The sequence below is a fragment of the Antechinus flavipes genome, chromosome 6 (assembly GCF_016432865.1).
Source record: "Antechinus flavipes isolate AdamAnt ecotype Samford, QLD, Australia chromosome 6, AdamAnt_v2, whole genome shotgun sequence".
NCBI classification, from domain to species: Eukaryota; Metazoa; Chordata; class Mammalia; order Dasyuromorphia; family Dasyuridae; genus Antechinus; species Antechinus flavipes.
The window spans coordinates 258150499-258171999 of NC_067403.1; the positions used below are offsets into that span (position 1 = coordinate 258150499).

The window sequence follows — 21501 nt, forward strand, 5'->3', positions numbered from 1 at the left end:
TTATTTTTTGATGATGCAATTGGCGCCTAATAAATGCGCGCCGACCCGACTGACCGAATCTGCTCCTAGGTGCTGAGGAGGTTCTGCTGCTGGCCCGGAGGACAGACCTGCGCAGGATCTCCCTGGACACGCCGGACTTTACCGACATCATCCTGCAGATCGATGACATCCGGCACGCCATCGCCATCGACTACGACCCCGTGGAGCGCTACGTCTACTGGACGGACGACGAGGTGAGGGCCATCCGCCGGGCCTACCTGGACGGCTCGGGCGCCCAGACCCTGGTCAGCACGGAGATCAACGACCCGGACGGCATCGCCGTGGACTGGGTGGCCAGGAACCTCTACTGGACGGACACGGGCACCGACCGCATCGAGGTCACGCGGCTCAACGGCACCTCCAGGAAGATCCTCATCTCCGAGAACCTGGACGAGCCTCGGGCCATTGTTCTGAACCCAGTGATGGGGTGAGTCTCCTGGGGGCTCCGTGCTTCAAGTGGGGGTAGGGGCCCCTCGGGGCCAGGAAAGGGCTCCCCCGGGGCTGCCGGGGCCATTGCTGTCCCTGCACTACAGGTGGGGAAACCGAGGCGCTCCATGCTCTAGTAGTCTGTGTCCCAAGGACTCGAGCAGCATTTCCCCAGACCCAGGCTGACTTTCTGGCAGCCCCAGCTCCTGGGAGCCCCGCTGTCGGCCGCCTTCGTGATCCGGGATCCCGGGATCCCTGGCTGAGAGCTAGGCTTAAAATGGCGGAGTGAGCGGAAACCTGTCCGTTCTTTTCCAGCTACATGTACTGGACGGACTGGGGCGAAAGCCCCAAAATCGAATGCGCGCACCTGGACGGACAGGCCAGAAGGGTCCTGGTGAACACGTCCCTCGGGTGGCCCAACGGGCTGGCGCTGGATCTCCAGGAGGGCAAGCTGTACTGGGGGGACGCCAAGACGGACAAGATCGAGGTGAGTCCCTCCCGGAGGAGGGCACTGAGGGCGAGCTTGGGCGGCTCTCCCACTGCTAGTTTTTGAAACTCGGTTCCGTGTAATTTCCATTGTGCTTTCTCCTGCTTTCCCTTCCGTCTCCCGTCCCCACTGCAAATGAGACAAACAGACCCTGCTACACATGGGCGCGGGCAAACGGAGCGGGTCCCCACATCGGCCTCGGCTGCGAGCCTCCGTACGCGTGGCCTGAGCTCATCTGGGCACAGGCTGCTTCAGCACGGGTCTCGTGGAGCTGTGGCAGCTCAGGGGTGGGTGAGCGTCACCCTGTCTCCAGATAATAATCATCGCAATCTTGTCACTGTGCGTGGGTTCTCCTAGTTCTGTCACTGTGCGTTGGGCCTTCCTGGTTCTGTCACTGTGCGTGGGTTCTCCCGGTTCTGTCCCTGTGCGTTGGGCCCTCCTGATTCTGTCCCTGTGCGTTGGGTTCTCCCGGTTCTGTCCCTGTGTGTTGGACCCTCCTGGTTCTGTCACTGTGCGTGGGTTCTCCCAGTTCTGTCACTGTGCGTGGGTTCTCCCAGTTCTGTCCCTGTGCATTGGGCCCTCCTGGTTCTGTCCCTATGCATTGGGCCCTCCCGGTTCTGTCACTGTGCATGGGTTCTCCCGGTTCTGTCCCTGTGCGTTGGGCCCTCCTGGTTCTGTCACTGTGCGTGGGTTTTCCCGGTTCTGTCACTGTGCATTGGTTCTCCCAGTTCTGTCACTGTGCGTGGGTTCTCCCGGTTCTGTCCCTGTGCGTTGGACCCTCCCGGTTCTGTCACTGTGTGTGGGTTCTCCCAGTTCTGTCACTGTGCATTGGGCTCTCCTAGTTCTGTCGGTTCTGTCACTGTGCATTGGGCCCTCCTGGTTCTGTTGGTTCTGTCACTGTATGTTGGGCCCTCCTGGTTCTGTCACTGTGTGTAGGTTCTCCTGGTTCTGTCACTGTGTGGGGGTTCTCCCGGTTCTGTCACTGTGCGTTGGGCCCTCCTGGTTCTGTCAGCTCTGTCACTGTGTGTTGGGCCCTCCTAGTTCTGTCACTGTGCATGGGTTCTCCCAGTTCTGTCACTATGCATTGGGCCCTCCTAGTTCTGTTGGTTCTGTCACTGTGCATTGGGCCCTCCTGGTTCTGTCGGTTCTGTCACTGTGCATTGGGCCCTCCTGGTTCTGTCACTGTGCGTAGGTTCTCCTGGTTCTGTCACTGTGTGGGGGTTCTCCCGGTTCTGTCACTGTGCATTGGGCCCTCCTGGTTCTGCCACCTTCCCTTTGCTTCAGTTCAGTTAAGTCTTCCCGGGTTTTTCTAGAGCCGTCCCCTTCGTCATTTCCCATAGCACAATAGCATTCCATCACAATCATAGTTTACAATTTGTCCAGTCATTTCCCAGCGGAGGGCGTCCCTCGGTTTCCCATTCTTTGCCATCCAGAAAAAGAGCGTCTATAAATGTCTCCATACAAATGGGTCCTTTTCCTCTTTCTTTGCTCTCTTTAGTGTTGTAATATAACATAATAAACATAATATAACATCACATAATATTGACGAGGTTTAGATTTGGGGAACCCAAATGAAAGTAGGGTTTCTGGTGGTCAGGGAGTTAAACAAGGTCTGGTGGCAGGTTCGGGGTACAGGGGGTTTGCTCCCTGCATCCCTTGGGATTTGGCCCAATGGGAGGGACTTCTGGGGAATTCCCTTCTAGTGGCGCAAGCAGTTGAATTTACAGACCCGAAAACCTAGATTGACTAAAAAAAAGGTTTATTATGGGGATTGGAAGTCTGGTTAAAGTCTGGTTGAGGAAATAGGTGAGGGTAAAGAGAAGAGGGCACTGGAAACAGGATTCCAGTGGGCAGAGGCCCTTGACGTGCCAAGCATAGGGCTGGCATGTTGGGAACCTCTGCAAAGAGAGAGCTCCAGTCTGGCTCTTTTACAATAGGGGGCTTTGGCTACAAGCTGAAGGGGGCCGTGGGTGGAGTCTCAGATTGGCTCCTCGCTGGGTTTCAGCTACGGCTAGAATTTGAATTGAATTCATTGGGTTTCAGGACTGAGCCGACCCCACCCCGATAACAAAGATGGAACTGTTTGTGCTTGGGATGGAGCCCCCCCACTGAGGCAGAGTCCAAGGAGGTTTTTTCCTTTAAGGATTTTCAGTTTTGGGTTCCCTCTTCAATATAATATAATGTCATGTGGTACGATATAATAGAACGTAAAATATAATATGACAACACGGTACGATATGATAGATAATACTATATGATGTAATATTACATGATATATGATATATAACATGTCATATTATATTATATTATAGCTACATTGCCGTGTCAGATATACGCTACAATTTAACAGCTCTTCAAGTTTAGTTTGAAATTATTTTCCAGAACGGTTGGACCATTCACAGCTCCACCAACAATGCGCTAGTATCCCTCTTTTCCCACAGTCCCACCGACATGGAGCATTTCCCCTTTTTGTTCACTTTGCCAACCTGACGGCTTAGAAACACTTTTTCAGTTTTTTTTAACGTGCCTTCCCCTGATTATTGATGATTTAGAGCATTGTTATTTTCATATCGCCATTGGTAGCTTGGCTTTCGAATTTCCTCTGAAAACTTCCAATTCCTTCCTTTGTCCAACTGGGGAATAGCTCTTGCTTTTATTAAGTGGGACGTGTTCCCACGTGTGCGCGCGCACATACACGTCCGTTAGAAATAAAACTTATCTGTGAAACTTGTCAAGGAGCCATTGCTTATATAGCGCCCACGGCTCGTACTGTTGGGGCAGCTAGGCCGTGCAGTGGATAGGACCTGAATTCAAGTCCAGCCTTAGCCTTTATTAATGGTGTGATCCTGGGCCTTTTTCTACCTCAGTTTTGTTATCTGGATAATGGGGATAAAAACAGCCCCTAACTTTCATAGTTTCTGTAAAAATCAAATGAAATCATAATTGTAAAGTGCTTGGCCGGGTGCCTGCCACATAGTGAGCTCTATATAAATATTAACTATTTATTATTATGATTCGATGATTCTCATATACCAGCCACATGACTGGTCAGTCCCGGGTTCAATATTGTCCTTATTTTTGCTTTAACACCTCTCTGTATCTAACAGTAGCCATCCCTTAGTCAATGGCCAAGCATTCATTCAGGTGCTGAGAAAGAGACAAGAGTGAGATGACCTCTGCCCTTGGGGAGCTTCGTTTTGTCGAAGGGAATAACTTAGGAGCAAGTGGGCGGAGGGCAAGGAGCCATTCTCAGTTCTGAGCTGTGTCCTTAAGAGGATTAACAATAATTGTTATTGTTATTAACACTCATGAATAATTATTATTGTTTTTAACACTCATTAACGCTCACTAACATGGTAAGACCCAGGGTCTCAGGGCCAGCACACAGTTCTCTCTGAGGGGGGACTTTTGTCACCTCAGTTATCGGTGACCGATTGTTGCCGGCCAGCCCCCGCCTTCCTCGGGGGCTCTTCTCGAACGTTGTTTTGTGGGTCTCTTCCTGGGGACATGATACTCGGGCGCGGTCAGTGTCAGCCCATGGAAGGTTGGCCGGCAGGGCAGGAAGCTCGATGTTTGATCTCTCGGATTCCGGATGCTTGTTTGGGATCATTTCGGGAAAGGTGTGACAACGAGCAAATGTAGAGGGAGAGCAGGTCCTGTGAGGTTCACACCTTGCACTGGTCACCCCCAGGGGAAACAATCATGATGTCCACTCCCTACAGCATTACGTAATGCTTTCCCTCTGCAGTTCACAAGCAGAGATTTGCTCAAACCCACCTTGTGTGGGAGGGACTGAGTATCTTTCCCCACCCGGGCTTCCTTTCTCCCGCTGACAACGATCTGATCCTGGCTCCTTCCTCCCAGGACTGCTCATCCCCACATCCCCGGGCATTGCCTCTATGAGGCACCTTCTCATCTTTATTATCCCTATTTATGAGCGTTTCCTCCAGCCCTCTGTTCCCCAGAAGGAGAAAATCTCCGACTTCCAACAGATGGAAATATTCTGTGTCGATTCTTCAGCTAAGAGCCGGGGGGCAGGAACCCTCCAGGTCGCGGTGAATCGGAAGGGAAGGGGAAGGTGATTCCTGGCCGGAGAGCTCTGCCAGAACGTTGCGCAGACACACGTGCCAGGCTCGAGCCCCAGGCAGGGATCCCCAGCCCCCTCATCCGTCCGGTGCTCCCCTCTTCCTCCTTTGCTCCATTGGCTTTGGTTTCTTCAAGGGAACAAGGAAGGGCTGCCCTGAGGGGGGGCAGTGGGCACTGGCTACGTGCTGGCGAGTCTTGGAGCTTCTATTCTTCATGGGAAAATGATGGACCGGTGGCATTCTCCTGACTGAGAGGGAGGACAAGGGGCCAACGCCACTGACCAACCATGAGGGAGGACAAGGAGCAGTGGCTGACTGAGAGGGAGGACAAGGGGCCAGTGGTGTTCCAGCGACCCTGAGGGAGGACAAGGGACCGATGGCACTGGTCGTCCCAGCCCTGGGGCAGCCCAGGCTGCTGGAGGAACCACCGTGTCCTGGACGTTTTCTCCTCAGAGAAGCACATCCGTTGTGGTAATCACCTTCTTTGGCCTCAGAAACTGTCGAAACCCCAAGGGCTGCACATTTGGCCCTTTTTTGGTGGAGATGAAAAGGAGGCGGCTGGGGGAAGTGGTCAACAAAAAGGGGAAGCTGCCCCCCGCCCCACCCCGCAAGGGCGCTTACTCCAGTGAGAAGCGCACGTGAATGGGGCAGAGGAGCCGGGACGCTTTGGCTCCGGGGCCAGGAATGCGCCCACTTGAAGGAGCACATCTCCTTTAAAGGAGAAAGCAGCGGGGCCCCTCCCGTTCAAGGTGCTCGGCTGAGTTTGCCCTGAGGCTGGCCAAAGCTTGACAAGTTTGGGTTTCCTTCCAGAGGGGACTTTTCTGCAGGGGGTTGGGCCAAGGAGCCAGCTCCTCCCCAGCTCCGATTGATTGTCTCTGAGGCTGGCGGGAGCTCAGCCTAAAGACCATGTGGGGGCCAGTCCAGGGCCTTTTACTCCTCAGGACTGAGGACTCCCCAAGAACAAGGACTTGTGGGGCCTCACACAAGTTTTACCCACACAAACACATGCAGGGAAACAAACTTCACATATAGAGGCAGACACATAGGGCATGGGATGCTTAATTAACTTAGTATCAAATGGGACAATGGGAGGCTTCTTTTAGAAACTCCAACCCTCAGAATCCCCAGCTTCTCTCAAAGATCAATTGAAGTGGCCACCCCCAACTCAGGCCCTTCTTGAACCCCCATATCCCAGCTGTTCAAACTCTCCTCCACCAGAAGAACAATTACTGTACATTCATATTCTGTCTCTTTGTGTCTGTCTCTGTCTTTCTTCTCTCTCTCTCTCTCTCTCTTTCTCTCTCTCTCCCCCTCTCTTTCTCCTTCCCTCTTTCCTTCTCTCTCTCTCTCTCTCTCTCTCTCCCCTTCCCTCTTTCCTTCTCTCTCTCTCTCTCTCTCTTTCTCTCCTTCCCTCTTTCCTTCTCTCTCTCTCTCCTTTCCTTCTCTCTCTCTCTTCTTTATGTATTTACATATGGTTCCCCCCCAGTAGAATATGAGCTCATTGGAGGTAAGAACCACTCTGTATCTTTGCAGCCTCTGTACTTATCACAATATGCAGGACATCGTAGGTGCTTAATAATTGTTGGCTTCTTGATTCATTGATTGTGGGCCTTACCCATCCCATCTGGCCCCTAAAGAACTCAACGGAAGTGAAGCAGCTTGCAGGTGACTACGTCATTACCCCTCTGTGTCCTTCCAGGCCCGATTGGCCAGCTTGATTCTCCTCAGCCCTTGTCCAGAGAGGCTTCTGTATACTCTTTGAGTGGCTTTCCCTGCCTGGTTTCCTCCCTGCCTTAGACTATTGTTATCTGGAACTTGTTGAGAGAACTTGCTCTAGCCACTGACAGGTTTTCCCAGTTCCTACCACAAGTTAAGAAGATCTCTGACTTAGGATCAGTTTGTGCTCCCTAATTCAGGATCACCAGAGTCCCAAGGAGATTGTGATTTCCATGTCGAGAGTGACCTGGAACTTGAGCTAAAAAGGCCATTTTAGCTTGTCTTGAGCTTAAGAGGGAAGAATGGCTGGTTCAGGGTGTGGGTCCTTGGCTGTCGAATACTTCTTGTCTCGGATCCTTATTTTACTTTCCCATAAAGCGATGGGCCTGAGTTGGATAATGTCCCAAGGCCCCCACGGCCTCCTTAATGATGTATGCAGAACCGCCGTCTCTCCCCATTCTTGTATGGTGTCCATTTGGCGCGTGGTCTCGCCCCAGTTCTGGGCCTCAGTAATGACAGACAGATGACAGAGCCATCTTTCCTAGACCTCCCTGCAGCTCCGGGAACGGCAGGCCCGGCTGTCGGGGGGAGAAGACGGGTTAGAACAGCTGGGCAGCCAGACCAGCCAGGACAGCGGCCAGCCCCCGAAAGGGGGGCAGGGTGGGAGGCTTTGTTTCTGTTCCGGAGCAGCCACAATCGCCTTTTAATAAAACTAGATCAAAAACTGGCCTGAATGGGCCGGAGGGGCATCCTTCCTCAATATACTGGGTTCAGTTTGGAGAAATCCCTCCCCCAATCATAGCCCACTGAGGACCACCCAAAGGGGCTCAAAGGAAATCCCATTCTGAGGAGCCACAGACCAGGGAAGGTCCTAGAGAACAGATGCTGACACAAGGCTCCCCAACCCCAGCAGAGGAGCATGGGGGACGATGGGGGCAGAACAAACACATGGCTCCGGCCTGGAGAGCTTGATCTTAGTGTTTTTCTTTGTCACAAGAATCCAGAGTGGCCAGGGATGATGGGAAAGCCTGGTAGGTAAAGATAAAAGGTAGCAGCTGTCAAGGAAAAAGCCTCACGTTCGACATCGTGCTCTATATTTAGGCCTCGGGCTGCCCCGAACAACTTTATTTAATTTGTTATTAATCTATAGCCAGGCTTGCACTCTCTCTCTCTCTCTCTCTCTCTCTCTCTCTCTCTCTCTCTCTCTCTCTCTCTCTCTTTCTCTCTCTCTCTCTCTCTCTCTGTGTGTGTGTGTGTGTGTGTGTGTGAGAGAGAGAGAGAGAGAGACAGGGATAGAGAGAAAAGGGGGAAGACAGAGATGCAGAGAGAAGATAGTGAAAGAGGGAGACAGACAGAAACAGTGAGAGGGACAGAGACAAAGAACAAGAGATGGAGAGATGCAGGGAGAGAGAGATAGTGAGAGTAGGAGACAGATAGAAAGAAACAGAGAGAAGAGAGACAGAGAGAGGGTGTTGGGAGGGAGGGCCGGAAGGTCTTAGAGCCCCCTGCTTCCTTCACCCCCTTCCACGTGATTCTTTGCACTTGGACATTTCCAGTACGTTTATGGCACCTACTGTATACAGCTCAGTGCCGGGCCCTGTGTTTAGCGCTTTACAAGTGCAAGTGGCTTGGAGGTAATCCTGGAGGGGAGACCCTGGCTTTTAGGGGGCAAGGAAAGGCTTCTTACTGAAGGTGAGGCCTTCCCCAGGGCTTGGAGGGGCCAGGGAAGCCCAGAGGCCCAGAGGAGGAAGGGAATTTCAGGGTCAAGGGGCAGAAAAAGGCCCGAGTCTGAGCCCAGCCAGGGGCTAGGGTCAGGGGGGCAGGTCCGGAAGTGTAAGAAGCCCAAAAAGGTCAGAAGGGGCCAGCTGGGACCCCTGGGTAGGACAAAAGAGCTCCTGGAAGCCGGTGTGTGCTCATGTGCTAGGACGCTCCCCTTGCCTGAGGGATCCCCCCTTCCATTGATCCCGGTCCTTTCTCAGGGACAAGGCCCTCGGATGGCTCCTCAGGAGGCGATTGGGAAGCAGAAGCTTGATATTGCATGAATTCACTTCCCTGAGAACCTCTCTGGGAGCCAGGAGGCCGGGGGGTGGGGTGGGGCCCAAGGCTCCCCTCGGACACACCCCGAGCCCAGGGCTAACCTGGTCACTTAATGTCTGTTCTGCTTTCTAAGAGCAGAACTGCACAGGGACTTTCCTCACTGGGGGGGGCGGCATAAGAGATTTCGAGGAATTGGTAAACTGAACCAAAAATTCGATGAAGGGAAATTCTAGCTCTGAATTTAGAAAGTCGGAAGTCCCCGGGGTTACCGTGGTGGGAGGAGTGAGTGGTTAGAACCCGGGACAAGCAGGCAGGGAGGTCTGAGGGCCAACCCCTCTCAATCCTCAGTAGCCGGGCAATCGACCCCATCTTCCTCATCTGTACAATGGGGGTGATGCTACTTGCTTCCCTGTCGCCCCAGTTTCTTTAAGGACGATGTCTTGTTACTTTGCGATTGACTTGGAAATGTTGTGATTGATTGGAGGGCAGAGGCCATTATTTTCCCTGAAAAGCAAACCTTTACCGTAGCAGTTAGCGACGACCCAATGACTGACGGTCTTTCCCTGGGCCGGCCTGGAAACCTCACTGTCCTCTGGCACAGGGGTGTCCAACAGGCCAGACTGGACTAAAATGGAGCTGGGAAATCCTTCACAAAATAGATAAAATACACCAGAATGTTGGCAATGGGATGTTTTCTGAGTCACCCCGGCTCCCAGTTAGCAACTGGGTAGCTCCCAGTTAGCGGGCTGGGGGCTCCCAGTTAGTGGGCTGGGGGGCTCCCGAGTTAGCAGCTGGGGGACTCCCAGTTAGCGGGCTGGGGGACTCCCAGTTAGTGGTTGGGTGGCTCCCAGTTAGCGGCTGAGCGGCTCCCAGTTAGCGGGCTGGGGGGCTCCAGTTAGCGGGCTGGGGGCTCCCAGTTAGAGGCTGGGTGGCTCCCAGTTAGTGGGCTGGGGGCTCCCAGTTAGTGGGCTGGGTGGCCTCGGCTCCTTCAGGACCACAGGTTTATAAATGTCAGGAGAAAACATGTTCTGGGTTTCAGGCCACTTTGAGATGAGGCTTTGGAGGCCCTTTGGTGTGGGGGCCAGTAAGGGCTGCCTCTGGGTCTCCATCAGTGAGCTGGAGGCCAGCAGCGATGGCCCCGTCCTCACCCCCCAAGGGGCACTCTGTCCCAGAGGAGGACCATTGGCTTGGAGACAGAACGTTTCCCCAAACTATTAGTTTTTGTACGGTTGCTGGAGAGTTGATCACAGATTTCAAGCTAGGTTCAGTTGGGCCATAAGTCACAGAACCACAGAATTTGGGCCTGGAAGAGATGAGCATCTTGGCCAGCTTGCCCATTTTACAGATGGACAAAGCTGAGACCAGGAGAAGAGAGGGGACTCCGCCTCTGGTTGCCGTCGTCATTCTGGCTGGCGGTGGGATGACCTCCGCATGTTCTTGAGGGGCTTCTGTGCCAGAGCCAAGTCTTGGGGACAGATTTCCAGCTGTGCATTGGCAAACAGAGCCAGGGCTCGCTTTCTCCTGCATGTGTCTAGTCTGGGCAGGGCACTTGGGCTGTCGGGGATGTGCCCGAGGACTCAGTGCCCGGGTTCAGTGTCCGCTCTGTTTAGGGGCTGCCCTTCTCTGGGAACGGGGTCAGTGTTCCCCAGAGGACCTTCCTCCTCTTCTCAGTGAGTTTTGATTGGTTGATGGCCTGGGACTAAGTAACAGGGAGAATTCAGGATTGGGCTCCTTCACTTAGAGCTGGCTAGAGAGGAATGGGAGGTAGTGAGACCCCCGTCCATTACACACTCAAATACTGGACCTTTTTAAGGCGCATTTGGCCCAGGCCGGAGGGTGTTCTTGTAGATGACGCTTCCCCAGACGCAGTCGGACCAGGGGGCCCGGAAGGGGCCGGGGCTCTCCCGGGGCACAGTTAGGACGGGCTGAGACAGTTGGTTTTGGGGGAAAATCCAAACAACTTTCCCGTTTGTGTCTGGGCCGTCTGTGGCTGGCTAAGCCCCGGGCTTCGAGGGGACGCGTCGGGACGGAACGCGACGATGGACTCCCCGGCTCTCCCTTTGAAGAGGCGGGGTTTATTGTTGCCCAGGCTGGCAGCTGGATTCGTAATCCCTCCGATATGTTGGGCGCAGAACAAAGGCCCCCGAGCGCGGAGCCCAGGAAGCGGGCTCTCAGACGGGCACCTCCGGGCTCCGGAACGGATTTAGGGGCTGTGGTCCAGCCTGAGCATCCTGGGTCTGGCTGAGGCAGAAGCTGGCCACCGTGCAGGGTCCGGCTGGCGGGAGACCGGGCGGGCTAGTCCTGCAGGCAGAGGGAGACAGTCAGCCCCTGGTCACGGGCCGACTTAGACAAGCTCAATGAGCCCTTCTATCCAGTCATATTTTCCTAGTTATTATTCTCTATTGTTCTTTTCGGTTAACAAGCGTCGTGTTGCACCTTGCTTTTCTATTGGCCCCGCAGTTCCCAATCGCAGGCAAGGCCGAGAGGGTCTCTGCATCCTGAGCAGTTCGGGGCTTGTGAGGGGTCACACGGGCCAGGAGCTGAGGGGACGTCCCAGGCCTGCCCCTCCTGCCACGTTGCCTCTCCTTGTTGCACCTCATGTGCCTCTGGATCAGAGGGACCGAGGTCCAATCTTGCCCCCCCATACTCACTTCAGGACCTCCCTGTGGCCTTCAAGATCCAATAGGAATCCTCACCTGGCAGTCAGAGCCCTTCGTCACCTCTTCCCTCTCCGGCCTCTGTAAGCCTGACTCCCCTGGGATCCCTGAGCCTTTTCCCTGGCTGTCCATCCTCCCTGTCTGGAAAGTTCTCCCTCTTCCTGTTGGAATCTTCACAAACTGCTAACTCATTAGAGTTGATAGATTATTGATCTGATCTTACAAGGAGAAGTTTTGGGCCGGAACCTGAAACAGATACACATGGTACACATAAACCCATCAGTATGGGAGGCATTGCCCATAAATTACATAAGCACAGAGCAGTATAACACAGGCGAGTAGGGATGTAACGAATAACATGAATCAACCTGAGAACGTACACACGTCCATACGTCCTAGAAATAGTCCAAAAGGAATCCAGTGGCCATTAGTTCATGTGCCAGGAATCCAGTAGTTCCTGTAAGCTCTGAAGTACTCAATAGTCTGGTTCTCTCTAACGGAGTCCCACGTGCCAAATTGGGAGCCGTGGCCAATAAAAGTTGCCCCCCTGGGATGGTCTCGCAGCTCACATTAACTTGTGCGTTTGTATAAAAGGTATATATCTTGTCGGGTCTTGCCCCAGATAATTGTACTGCTCGCTTAACGGCCTTTAACAAAATTCTAGCCACAAGCACCGGGTAAGGAGTAAGGCTTTGTTCTGGTTGTGCCGGGAGGTTCACCCACTCTATCACTGTCTCCTTGATGAAGGACTGCTGTGGGGGCCTCTTGTGTGGCAAAAACGGATATTTCCAAGGGTTTTTGAGTGACTCTTTCAACCACAGTGGATAAATCCAGTTCCACTTCTCTCAAAGCCTCTCGAGCTTCTTTTGTGAGCTGGCGTGGTGAATGTAAAGCACTGTCTCCCCTTAAAATGTCATATAATGGTTGTAACTGATAGGTAGTCAAGCCTAACACTGGTCGCATCCATTGGATATCGCCTATCAATTTCTGAAAGTCATTTAAGATGTTCAACCTCTCTGTTCTTTTTTTTTTTTAAATTTTATTTTATTTAATAACTTTGTATTGACAGAATCCATGCCAGGATAATTTTTTTTACAACATTATCCCTTGCACTCGCTTATGTTTCGTTTTTTCCCCTCCTTCCCTCCACCCCACCCCAAAATGGCAAGCAGTCCTCTATATGTTAAATATGTTGCAGTATATCCTAGACACAATACATATTTGCAGAACCGAACAGTTCTCCCGCTGCACAGGGAGAATTGGATTCAGAAGGTAAAAATAACTCGGGAAGAAAATCAAAAATGCAAATAGTTCACATTCATTTCCCAGTGTTCCTTCTTTGGGTGTAGCTGCTTCTGTCCATCATTTATCCATTGAAACTGAGTTAGGTCTCTTTGTCATAGAAATCCACTTCCATCAGAATACATCCTTATACCATATCGTTGTTGAAGTGTATAATGATCTCCTGGTTCTGCTCATTTCACTCAGCATCAGTCCATGTAAGTCTCGCCAGTCCTCTCTGTATTCATCCCGCTGCTCATTCCTTACAGAACAATAATATTCCATAACATTCATATACCACAATTTACCCAGCCATTCTCCAATGGATGGGCATCCATTCATTTTCCAGCTTCTAGCCACTACAAACAGGGCTGCTACAAACATTTTGGCACATACAGGTCCCTTTCCCTTCTTTAGTATCTCTTTGGGGTATAAGCCCAATAGAAACACTGCTGGATCAAAGGGTATGCACAGTTTGATAACTTTCTGGGCATAATTCCAGATTGCTCTCCAGAATGGCTGGATTCGTTCACAACTCCACCAACAATGCATCAGTGTCCCCGTTTTCCCGCATCCCCTCCAACATTCATCATTATTTTTTCCTGTCATCTTAGCCAATCTGACACAACCTCTCTGTTCTTAAGGACAGTTTTGATCCTGTAAGTGCCTTAGGGTAGACTTCATATCCTAAATATTGAAAAGGAGCACGCCTGTGAATTTTCTCTGTAGTGATATGAAGTTTGTAGTTTCTTAGTGTTTTCGTGGCCTTTTGTAGACATGCTTCTAACATTCGCTCCTCAGGTGCACACCCCAAAATATCATCCATATAATGTAATAGCGTAACTTTGGGGAATGCTTTTCTTACTAGAACAAGAGCAGCAGCAACATACATTTGGAACACAGAACAGTTTGTAAAGATTCCAACATCTTACCTCTGCCTCCGGGCCTCAAGGTCCAGCTAGAACCAGAGGCCTTTCCGTGTCTCCCACAAGGCCGGTGTCCTCCCGCTGCTGACGATCCCCACCTTGTACCCCATGATGGTCACCGCTGTGAGCCCCAGGGAGGGGTGAGCTTCTGCCTTTCTGTGTAACCCCCACTTGGGAGGGCCTGGCCCACAGCAGGGGCCTCCCCGACTCGTGCGGACTGACTAATGGCCGGACTTCAGGGAGCTGTAACTTGTGCAACGGCAGAAACCAGGGCGCACTCCTGTTCTACCTAATAACCTCCTGGGGGATCATCACTGTTGGTGGATCGATGACCCAGGGCTGGCCCTTGGGTTTCCTTCTTAGTAAAGCGGAACCACTGTCCTCTACTGGGTCATCGTGGCCCGGGGTGCTCATACGTAGGTAATCAGGAAGACCTGAGTTCAAATGCAGCCTCAGACATTTGCCAGCTGTGTCACCTTGGGAAAGCCACTTGACTTCTATTTAAAATGAGGATGATAATAGCATCTTCCTGGCCAGATTAATGTGAGGATCAAAGAGGAAAATGAGAAAATATTTACAAAAAGCTCTTACTATGTGCCTAGCACATAGTAGGTACTGTAGAAAAGCTTATTCCCTCCTTTTCCCACCTCGTCATTGATGGACAGTTTCATAGGAAACTGTGTAAGTTCAGAAGAAGAAAATGGGTAGACTCCATTGGATGGACCAGGATCATTCATTATTCATCCTTAGAGGCTTGAGCTGGACTTTTTGTCTCCCTTGGCCCTTTCTTTGAGCATCGGGACTGGGTGAAATCCACGTCTGCTATTTAGAAAAGGAGCCCAGACCTTCTGGTAATGAATATCGGATTAAAGGAAGGGAACAGAAGAGCATCCCCTTCGAGCCCCTCGCACTCTCCCCTTTGAAAGTCCCCGGGATCCTTTCTAGCCCTCCCCCCCCAACTGGCATGGCCCCCTGCCAGGAACGTCGGCCAGAACATTTGCGGGCTGGGTCCAACCTCTAGCAGCTGATTTCCATTGATGGACAGCCTGTCGTCACAGGGATCCCCTTTCAGATAATATAACACAAGTGGGGAACCACAGCAGCGGTGGTGAGTGTGAGTAAGTGACCTGAGATGAATTAACGGATTATGGTGGATAAAAATATATTGGTGTTCCCATGGTCTGACACCTACAAGCAGAGGAAGGCAAAAACTGAAACCTAACAGATCTGCAGAAGTGAAAAATGTCCATCCGGAGAGAAAATAGCATCGGGGCAATTAAATAGAGTTGGGTTTGTCTGGGTAGGAAATAACGTACAAGGGGTTTCTGAGAATCTGGGACACTTCATCCCCATTTAATTTTTAAATTTAACTTTAGGTTTTTTTTCAGTTATTAAACATTTCTTTCTTTCTCTCTCCTTCTATCCTTCCCTCTGGGGGAAAAAACACACCTTTGTAACAAACATGCCCAGTTAAATGAAATAAATTCTCCCATTGGCCATGTCCAAAAAGGTATCTTTTTCTGCATTTTCTATCATCAGCCCTTTGGAACCATGGTTCATTGCTGCATTGATCAGAATTCTTTAAGTCTTTCAGAATTGTTTATTTTACGTGTTGTTATAAATTGTTTTCTTGGATCTTCTCACTTTCCGCTGTATCCGTTCAGATAAATCTTCTCAGGTTTCTTTGGAACCATCCATTTCACCCTCTCTTATATCATTCATACACCATACAGCCATCACTAATGGATGGACACTGCCTCAGTTTCCAACTCTTTGATTTCTTTAGAGTATAGGCCTGGTAGGAACCCTATCAGTTAAGTGTTGGGTGTTTCTAAATTATTGAGGTGACTTTCTATCTCTAGCCCCACAAAGAAGAAAACTATGACTTTTAAAGCATTGGATACTTTTCGGGGGTATCATTATATTTGAAGAAATATATATTTCTTTTGAAAGGACCACAATTCAATTATTTTACCAAGTCAGTAAAAACAAATTTGGTTATGCTATGGAGAAATATCATTTTGGGGTATCTTTCTCAGAACATAATTATTTGGTAATAAGGAGCCCCTTAGCCCCATGTCCAATGCATTTCACTGTATCCAAACTTGTGTTCTCACTGATGTGTGTGTCCCTTTAATGATGCAGCCCTCCTCCTTTTCTCCTGACTGGCTTTCCACTGGGCGCTTGATCAGTGTACTAAGGACCTTCCTTGATTTCTCTTATCCTTTCAAGGGTACCCATAAAGTCCATGGAATGTCCAGTGGTTATCCCCGTGTCCTGTTTGCTCTGTGACCATCCCTTCTTTTACGCTCCTTCCCTTTAGTGTTCTCCTCTGTACTTTTTCATTTTCTTGTGCCTTCTCCATTATCCCTTGGGGGATCATCCAAGTCAGTCTTTCAGCAACTGTTGTGTTCCATGACGGCCAGTCCTCCCACGTCATCGGGAGGATACTGGAATTCACGACGTGGGTCTTTGTCTCAGCTTTCATTGTACTAGAGCTAACAGGTGCTGAGCCAGTGACTTTCCCCCCTCTGTTGGAATCTGAGAAGCCTCAGAGAAAGTGGCTTCTCTTAACCCAGTGAGTGCTTCCCAAGCCTTTAAACTCAGGTCTCTCAGAGGAGCCCCATCTTTGGCCCCCAGGAAGAGAGCTTCCTTCAAGCTGAAAGGATTCTCCCAGGTCCATTAGTGTAGCCCATATTTAAAATATGAATCCCTTCTGTGAGCACCAGATTGAGCATGAACCCTAACCCTAATCCTAACCCTAATCCTAACCTTTATGCAGCTTATATTCTAGAAGGAAAACCAATATAGAATCCCATATGACCATAGGTATTTGATAGTGCTATAAGAGCTACACAGTTTTATGTGGACACAGAGGAGGAAAAGTTGGTTACAAGCTGGAGAGGAGGGATCAAAGAAAACTTTCTGGAGGAAAGGATTCAGCCTTTTAAAGAACATATTTATTTAAAACTAAATTCAAAATAAGAAAAAAACAAAATAGGAAAAGAAAGAAAAGGAAAAAAAAAACCCAGACCATTGTCGTGTGCCCAGCAGAACATCAAAGAGGATTCAAATTGAGTAATAATAAATTTCCATTTCAAGAAAGCATATATGATAATAGAAGAGATAATATATTCATGATTGTCCATCTTTGCTTTCTTGTAGGTTATTCTTTTGTTCTCTGCTGGGCATGGTTTACTTTATTCTTTTTCCCCCTTCCAGCCTCCTCCTCCTCTAAGCAGACTACAGATAAGCATGTATATGTTCATATATACATATACAAATATATACAAAAACATATATCTCCATATCTGCACAATATACATACATACATAAACCTACACACACATATATACATATACATGCTTACATATATGTAAATGTGCATCTATCTAAAACAATATTAACATGGCTACTGTATAATATAGATTTCTTTCTTGATTGTTGAATCAGTCTTTAAGGATTTATCAAGCTGACCATGTGCCAGCCACTGGGCTAAGCTTTGGGGGCTCCTGCCCTCAAGAACCTCACAGTGGAATGGGAGAGGCACCATGTATATAAATAGACACACATAGGACACATATGAAGTAAAAGGAAGGGATGTAGACAGAACAGAGAAGGGCTGTGGCATTTGTAAGCACAGAGACAACCTTGAGCAAAGATTATTACTGGAGCTCATTGATTTTTGCCTATGTTGTAATAAAGAATTCAAAAGCAGCAAATTCAGCAAACACTTATAGAGTACCTACTGTATACAGAGCATTGTACCCTCTGAGTGAATGCACTGAGGGCAGTTGGTGTGTTGAAGAGGTGGGAATAAGACTTAGACAGTGAAGAGAGAATCCTTTCATTTTATAGAGGAGGAGACTGAGGTCCAGAAAGAAAAAGACATTCACTTATGGGGCAGAAGAATGAAGGGCAGAGCAAGTCAGGGCTGAACCCAAAAGTCCACTAACATCTGAAATAGAGCTAACAGGGTGAAAAGGGAATTCAGACTTTTTTCAGTGCTATTGACTAGGTCAGTAGTTAGTTGATTTGATATTTGCTGTTAATAGTTCTTACACTCGGGTCACTTTGAAAATAAAGACCAAGAATTTACCAATTTCTAATAGTTCTGTTTCAAACTAGTGAAAAGCTTCATTTGCTCTTCTGTATTTCCCAAAATTTCTTTCCTAACAAATCTTTATCCAAGGTATGGGGAGTAAGGGGCAGCTAGGTGGTACAGTGGCTGGAGCACCAGCCCTAAAGTTAGGATGATCTCAGTTCAAATCTGATCTCAGACACAACACTTTCCTGAATGTGTGACCCTAGGCAAGTTACTCAACCCCAATTGCCTCAGCCAAAAAAAAAGTATATGGGTAGGTTTTTTCTTAATAGTTTTTTTTTCTCCTTTTTTTTTCCAGTTGCATTGATTTTGTTCATGCAGAAGTTTAAATTTTTATATTTAAAAAAAGTTATTGACTTTTCTCATCTCCATTTTTTAAAGTTGTGAATTTTTTTCCCCACCCTCAGATCTGAAAAATATCTCCTTGTATTCTTGTAGGGTTTTTAAAAAATTATTTAGTGACGTGATGTTTTAATGATTTAAGTTGAGAGACTGTTTATCCAGTTAGAGCTTTCTTGGGATATATGGTTCAAGAAACAAGTCTCTTTTGGAAGAGGTCTCCTTAAAAGGTCAGGCTAGGGGTGGACCTGCTAATTCAGGCGGCCAAAGGACTTAACGCCCCCATGAAAATGTTCAGGCCAGACCTGAGCGATCGAAGGCATGCATATTCCAGACAGATGTCCCACGTCACAAACAAGCGAGGGGGAAGTCTTGTTTCACCCATTTTTATTTTTGCCAGATGTGTTGGATGTTGTCAAGGTGCACTGAGATGTTTCACAGAGCGACCGTTGGAGGCTCATTTGTTTTCTCGTGAAATGGACCGGCCCAGAGCCATCCTTCGCATTCCTGATTCTTTCCAAGCCTCCCAGCCAACATGTTGCTAATCGGTTCCAGTAATCGCTGTGGCCCGAGATCAGGAAGGGTTGTTTTCAAATGGATGCAGGGGGTAGAAGAGCTTTGGATGGACTCCCACAGAGCTGGCATTTAGAAGCAGGAGGATGTCTTTAGTCCCAGAGACAACGGTTTCTTGGGGGCACCTTTGGTTCAGTTTGCCCTGGGAGATTTCTGACTCTGGAAGGTTCAAATCTCAGCTCTGCTGCAAACTTCCTTGGAAAAATTTCTTCTGTTAAATGAGGGGCTTGGACTCGGGATCTCTAGGGTCCCTTCCATCCCCCACTCTCCAACCGAATGGCTTCTGTCTGATGCTGGTGTGCATGGGCAGAGCTGGCACCTGGGAGGGCTCCGGGGCTCTCCATTAGCACTGCTTTCAAACCAGGAAGGGAGAAGCGCCTCATACAGACTCAGAAGCCCCTGCAGCACGCAGTTCTGTGCCAGGAAACCGAACTGGGGCTCATTAAGTGCAACTCAGATGGTCCCAGGGATAGGGACTCCCCTGTGGCTTTTTTGAAAGCCAGAGCGTTAGTAAATGCAACAAAAGAGTCACTTGAGCTGACTTCCTTTCCTGCTCCCTCAGTGACATCCTCCTCATCTCTAGGGACCCAGCTTGTAAGTGAAGGTGCCGTGGTATAACGGATCAGGCAGTTGCTTTAAGTCAGGAGGATTTGGGTTCGAATCCTGCCTCAGACACATAAGGGATGTGTGACCTTTAGAAAATGCTCTCCGCCCCCCAGACAGAGAACTGATGAATGTTGGCTACAGATTGAAGCAGATTTTTCTCCTTTCCTTATTTTTCTGCCTGTGTGTGCGCGCGCGTATGTGTTTTTGCAACATGGCTAATATGAAGCGATGTTTTGCATGACTGCACATGTATAATTGATATCATATTGCTTGCCTTCTCAACGGGTGGGGGAGGGACAGTAGCAAAGGAGAGAATTTCGAAATCAGAATTTTTAAAAAGTGAATGTTAAAAATGTAAATGGGAAATATTGAGTGAAATGAAAATTTAAAATAATTTTTATAAAGAGACATGTGACCCTGGATAAGTCACATAACCTCCCTGTACCTCAGTTTCCTCATCTGCAAAATGTGTGTGTATAATAATGAGGAGAACTTGATGACTTCTAAGATTCCTTCCAACACCACAGTCCCATGACATGTCATCTATGTGATTTCTTCAGTGGCCAGTAGCTCTCCTTTTTATATTTAGATGTAAATCTATCTATCTATAGTTTTTATTTTTTTGTTACGGGTTCAAATCTGTGATTTCACTGACGTAAAAGATCTTCCCTATCAGCATCCACTAGCCCGGTATTCTTTGAGAATTGCCTGGATTCGATTCCAATAGAATTGGGATGCAAAATGCCATCTGCATCCAGAGAGGGAACATTGAATAGTGATTAAAGAGTGGTATTTTTGCTTTTTTCATTTGTTTGTCTTTTTTATGCTTTTTTCCCTTTTGGTCTGATTTTTCTTGCACAACATGACAAATGGGAAATTACATTTAAAAGAATTGCACAAATTTATCTTATATCAGATTACTTGCTGTCTTGGGAAGGGAGATAAGAGAGGGAGGGATAAAAATCTGGAACGCAAAGCCTTACAAAAGTGAATGTTGAAAACTATTTTTATGTGGATTTGGAAAAATATAATACTATAATTTTTTTTAAAGGGAGAATTACCTGGGTTACTGAGAGGTTAAGTGCCCAGAGTCACGCAGCCAGCGTGTTCTAAAAGGCTTTACTTGAATCTAGATCTTCCTCCTTCTAAGGCCAGTTCTCTATTCTGCCATGTGTGTGTGTGTGTATGTGTGTGTGCTCATATGTTTTCCTGATGCTTTTTTTTTTTACATCATTCTTGCTTCCCAATGATCTAATGAATCCTCCCTTGCAATAAGGTACAGTTCAGAAAATAACCCCATTTTGTTGACTCTCTCTTGCCATGGGCTGTTATCCTGCCCCTATATTCGTCCACTCTATCAAAGGAAGTGAGTTCGCTTTGCCATCGGTCCCCCAGAGGAACACTGCAGGTGGAAATTCAAGTTCTGCTCTACTCACTGGGGTTTTCCTGGAAGTGATTTGGGCCCTTCTTCTCTCTTCGTTCTGTTTACTTCCCTCTGTTTCAGCTCAAAAGGCCCCCCTGAGTTTCTTTGAATCCTTCATATACGTGACTTACAAATACAATTACAATGTGTTTATCGTTCACAATTTGTCAGTTATTCTCTAATCGAGGGACCCCAGTTCCTCAAAAGTCCCATTAGCAGTATTTTGGTAATCACCTTTAAAGGCACAAGCCCGGGAATTAAACATTGCCGAGTCAAAGAACCGAGACATCTCGGTGTTTTCTCCTTCCATGCACGTTTGGGTTTTCCGTCTCTCCGTACTCTCGGCCGGCTCCACTGCCCCGGCGCTGGGCTGCTCTGCCGCCCTCTCGGCGGCCCCTCGCCATTTGCCGTGTTTTTCCTGTATCTTTGCCAGTCCGATTGATGTGATGTGAAAACCCAAGAATTGTTCTAAATTGCACTCCTCTTGTTATTAAGGACTTGGAGCCGTCTTTCGTATGGTTGTTTATAGGTTGCATCTCTTTATTTTGAAAATTGCCCGTTCCCATGCTTTGATCCTTTATCTCCCGGGGCAATTATCTTTTGCTTACATAAGAATGATAATTCTGGCTGACCTTCATATTAATAAGGTTTTAGGGAGGCTTTGTTGCATTTTCCTCCCCCAATAGGCCGGGGAGGGAAACTTTGAGGCACCCTGACATTGTGTGTCTGAGCTCAGAAGGCTCAGCCCCAGGATGCCCCCCCGACCTTCTCCGCGGGCTCCCCTGAAATCCCTCCCAGCTC

At 48.8% G+C, this 21501-nt stretch overlaps 1 protein-coding gene across 1 annotated transcript in view; it reads left to right on the plus strand.

Moving 5' to 3' along the window:
* LRP5 (LDL receptor related protein 5) overlaps positions 1 to 21501 on the plus strand; it is a 109617-nt gene that overhangs the window by 63214 nt on the left and 24902 nt on the right. Inside the window, exons 6-7 of the mRNA XM_051966639.1 lie at positions 70 to 466; positions 781 to 952. Of these exons, the coding sequence (XP_051822599.1) occupies positions 70 to 466; positions 781 to 952 (569 nt within the window). The remainder of the gene's footprint in view (positions 1 to 69; positions 467 to 780; positions 953 to 21501) is intronic.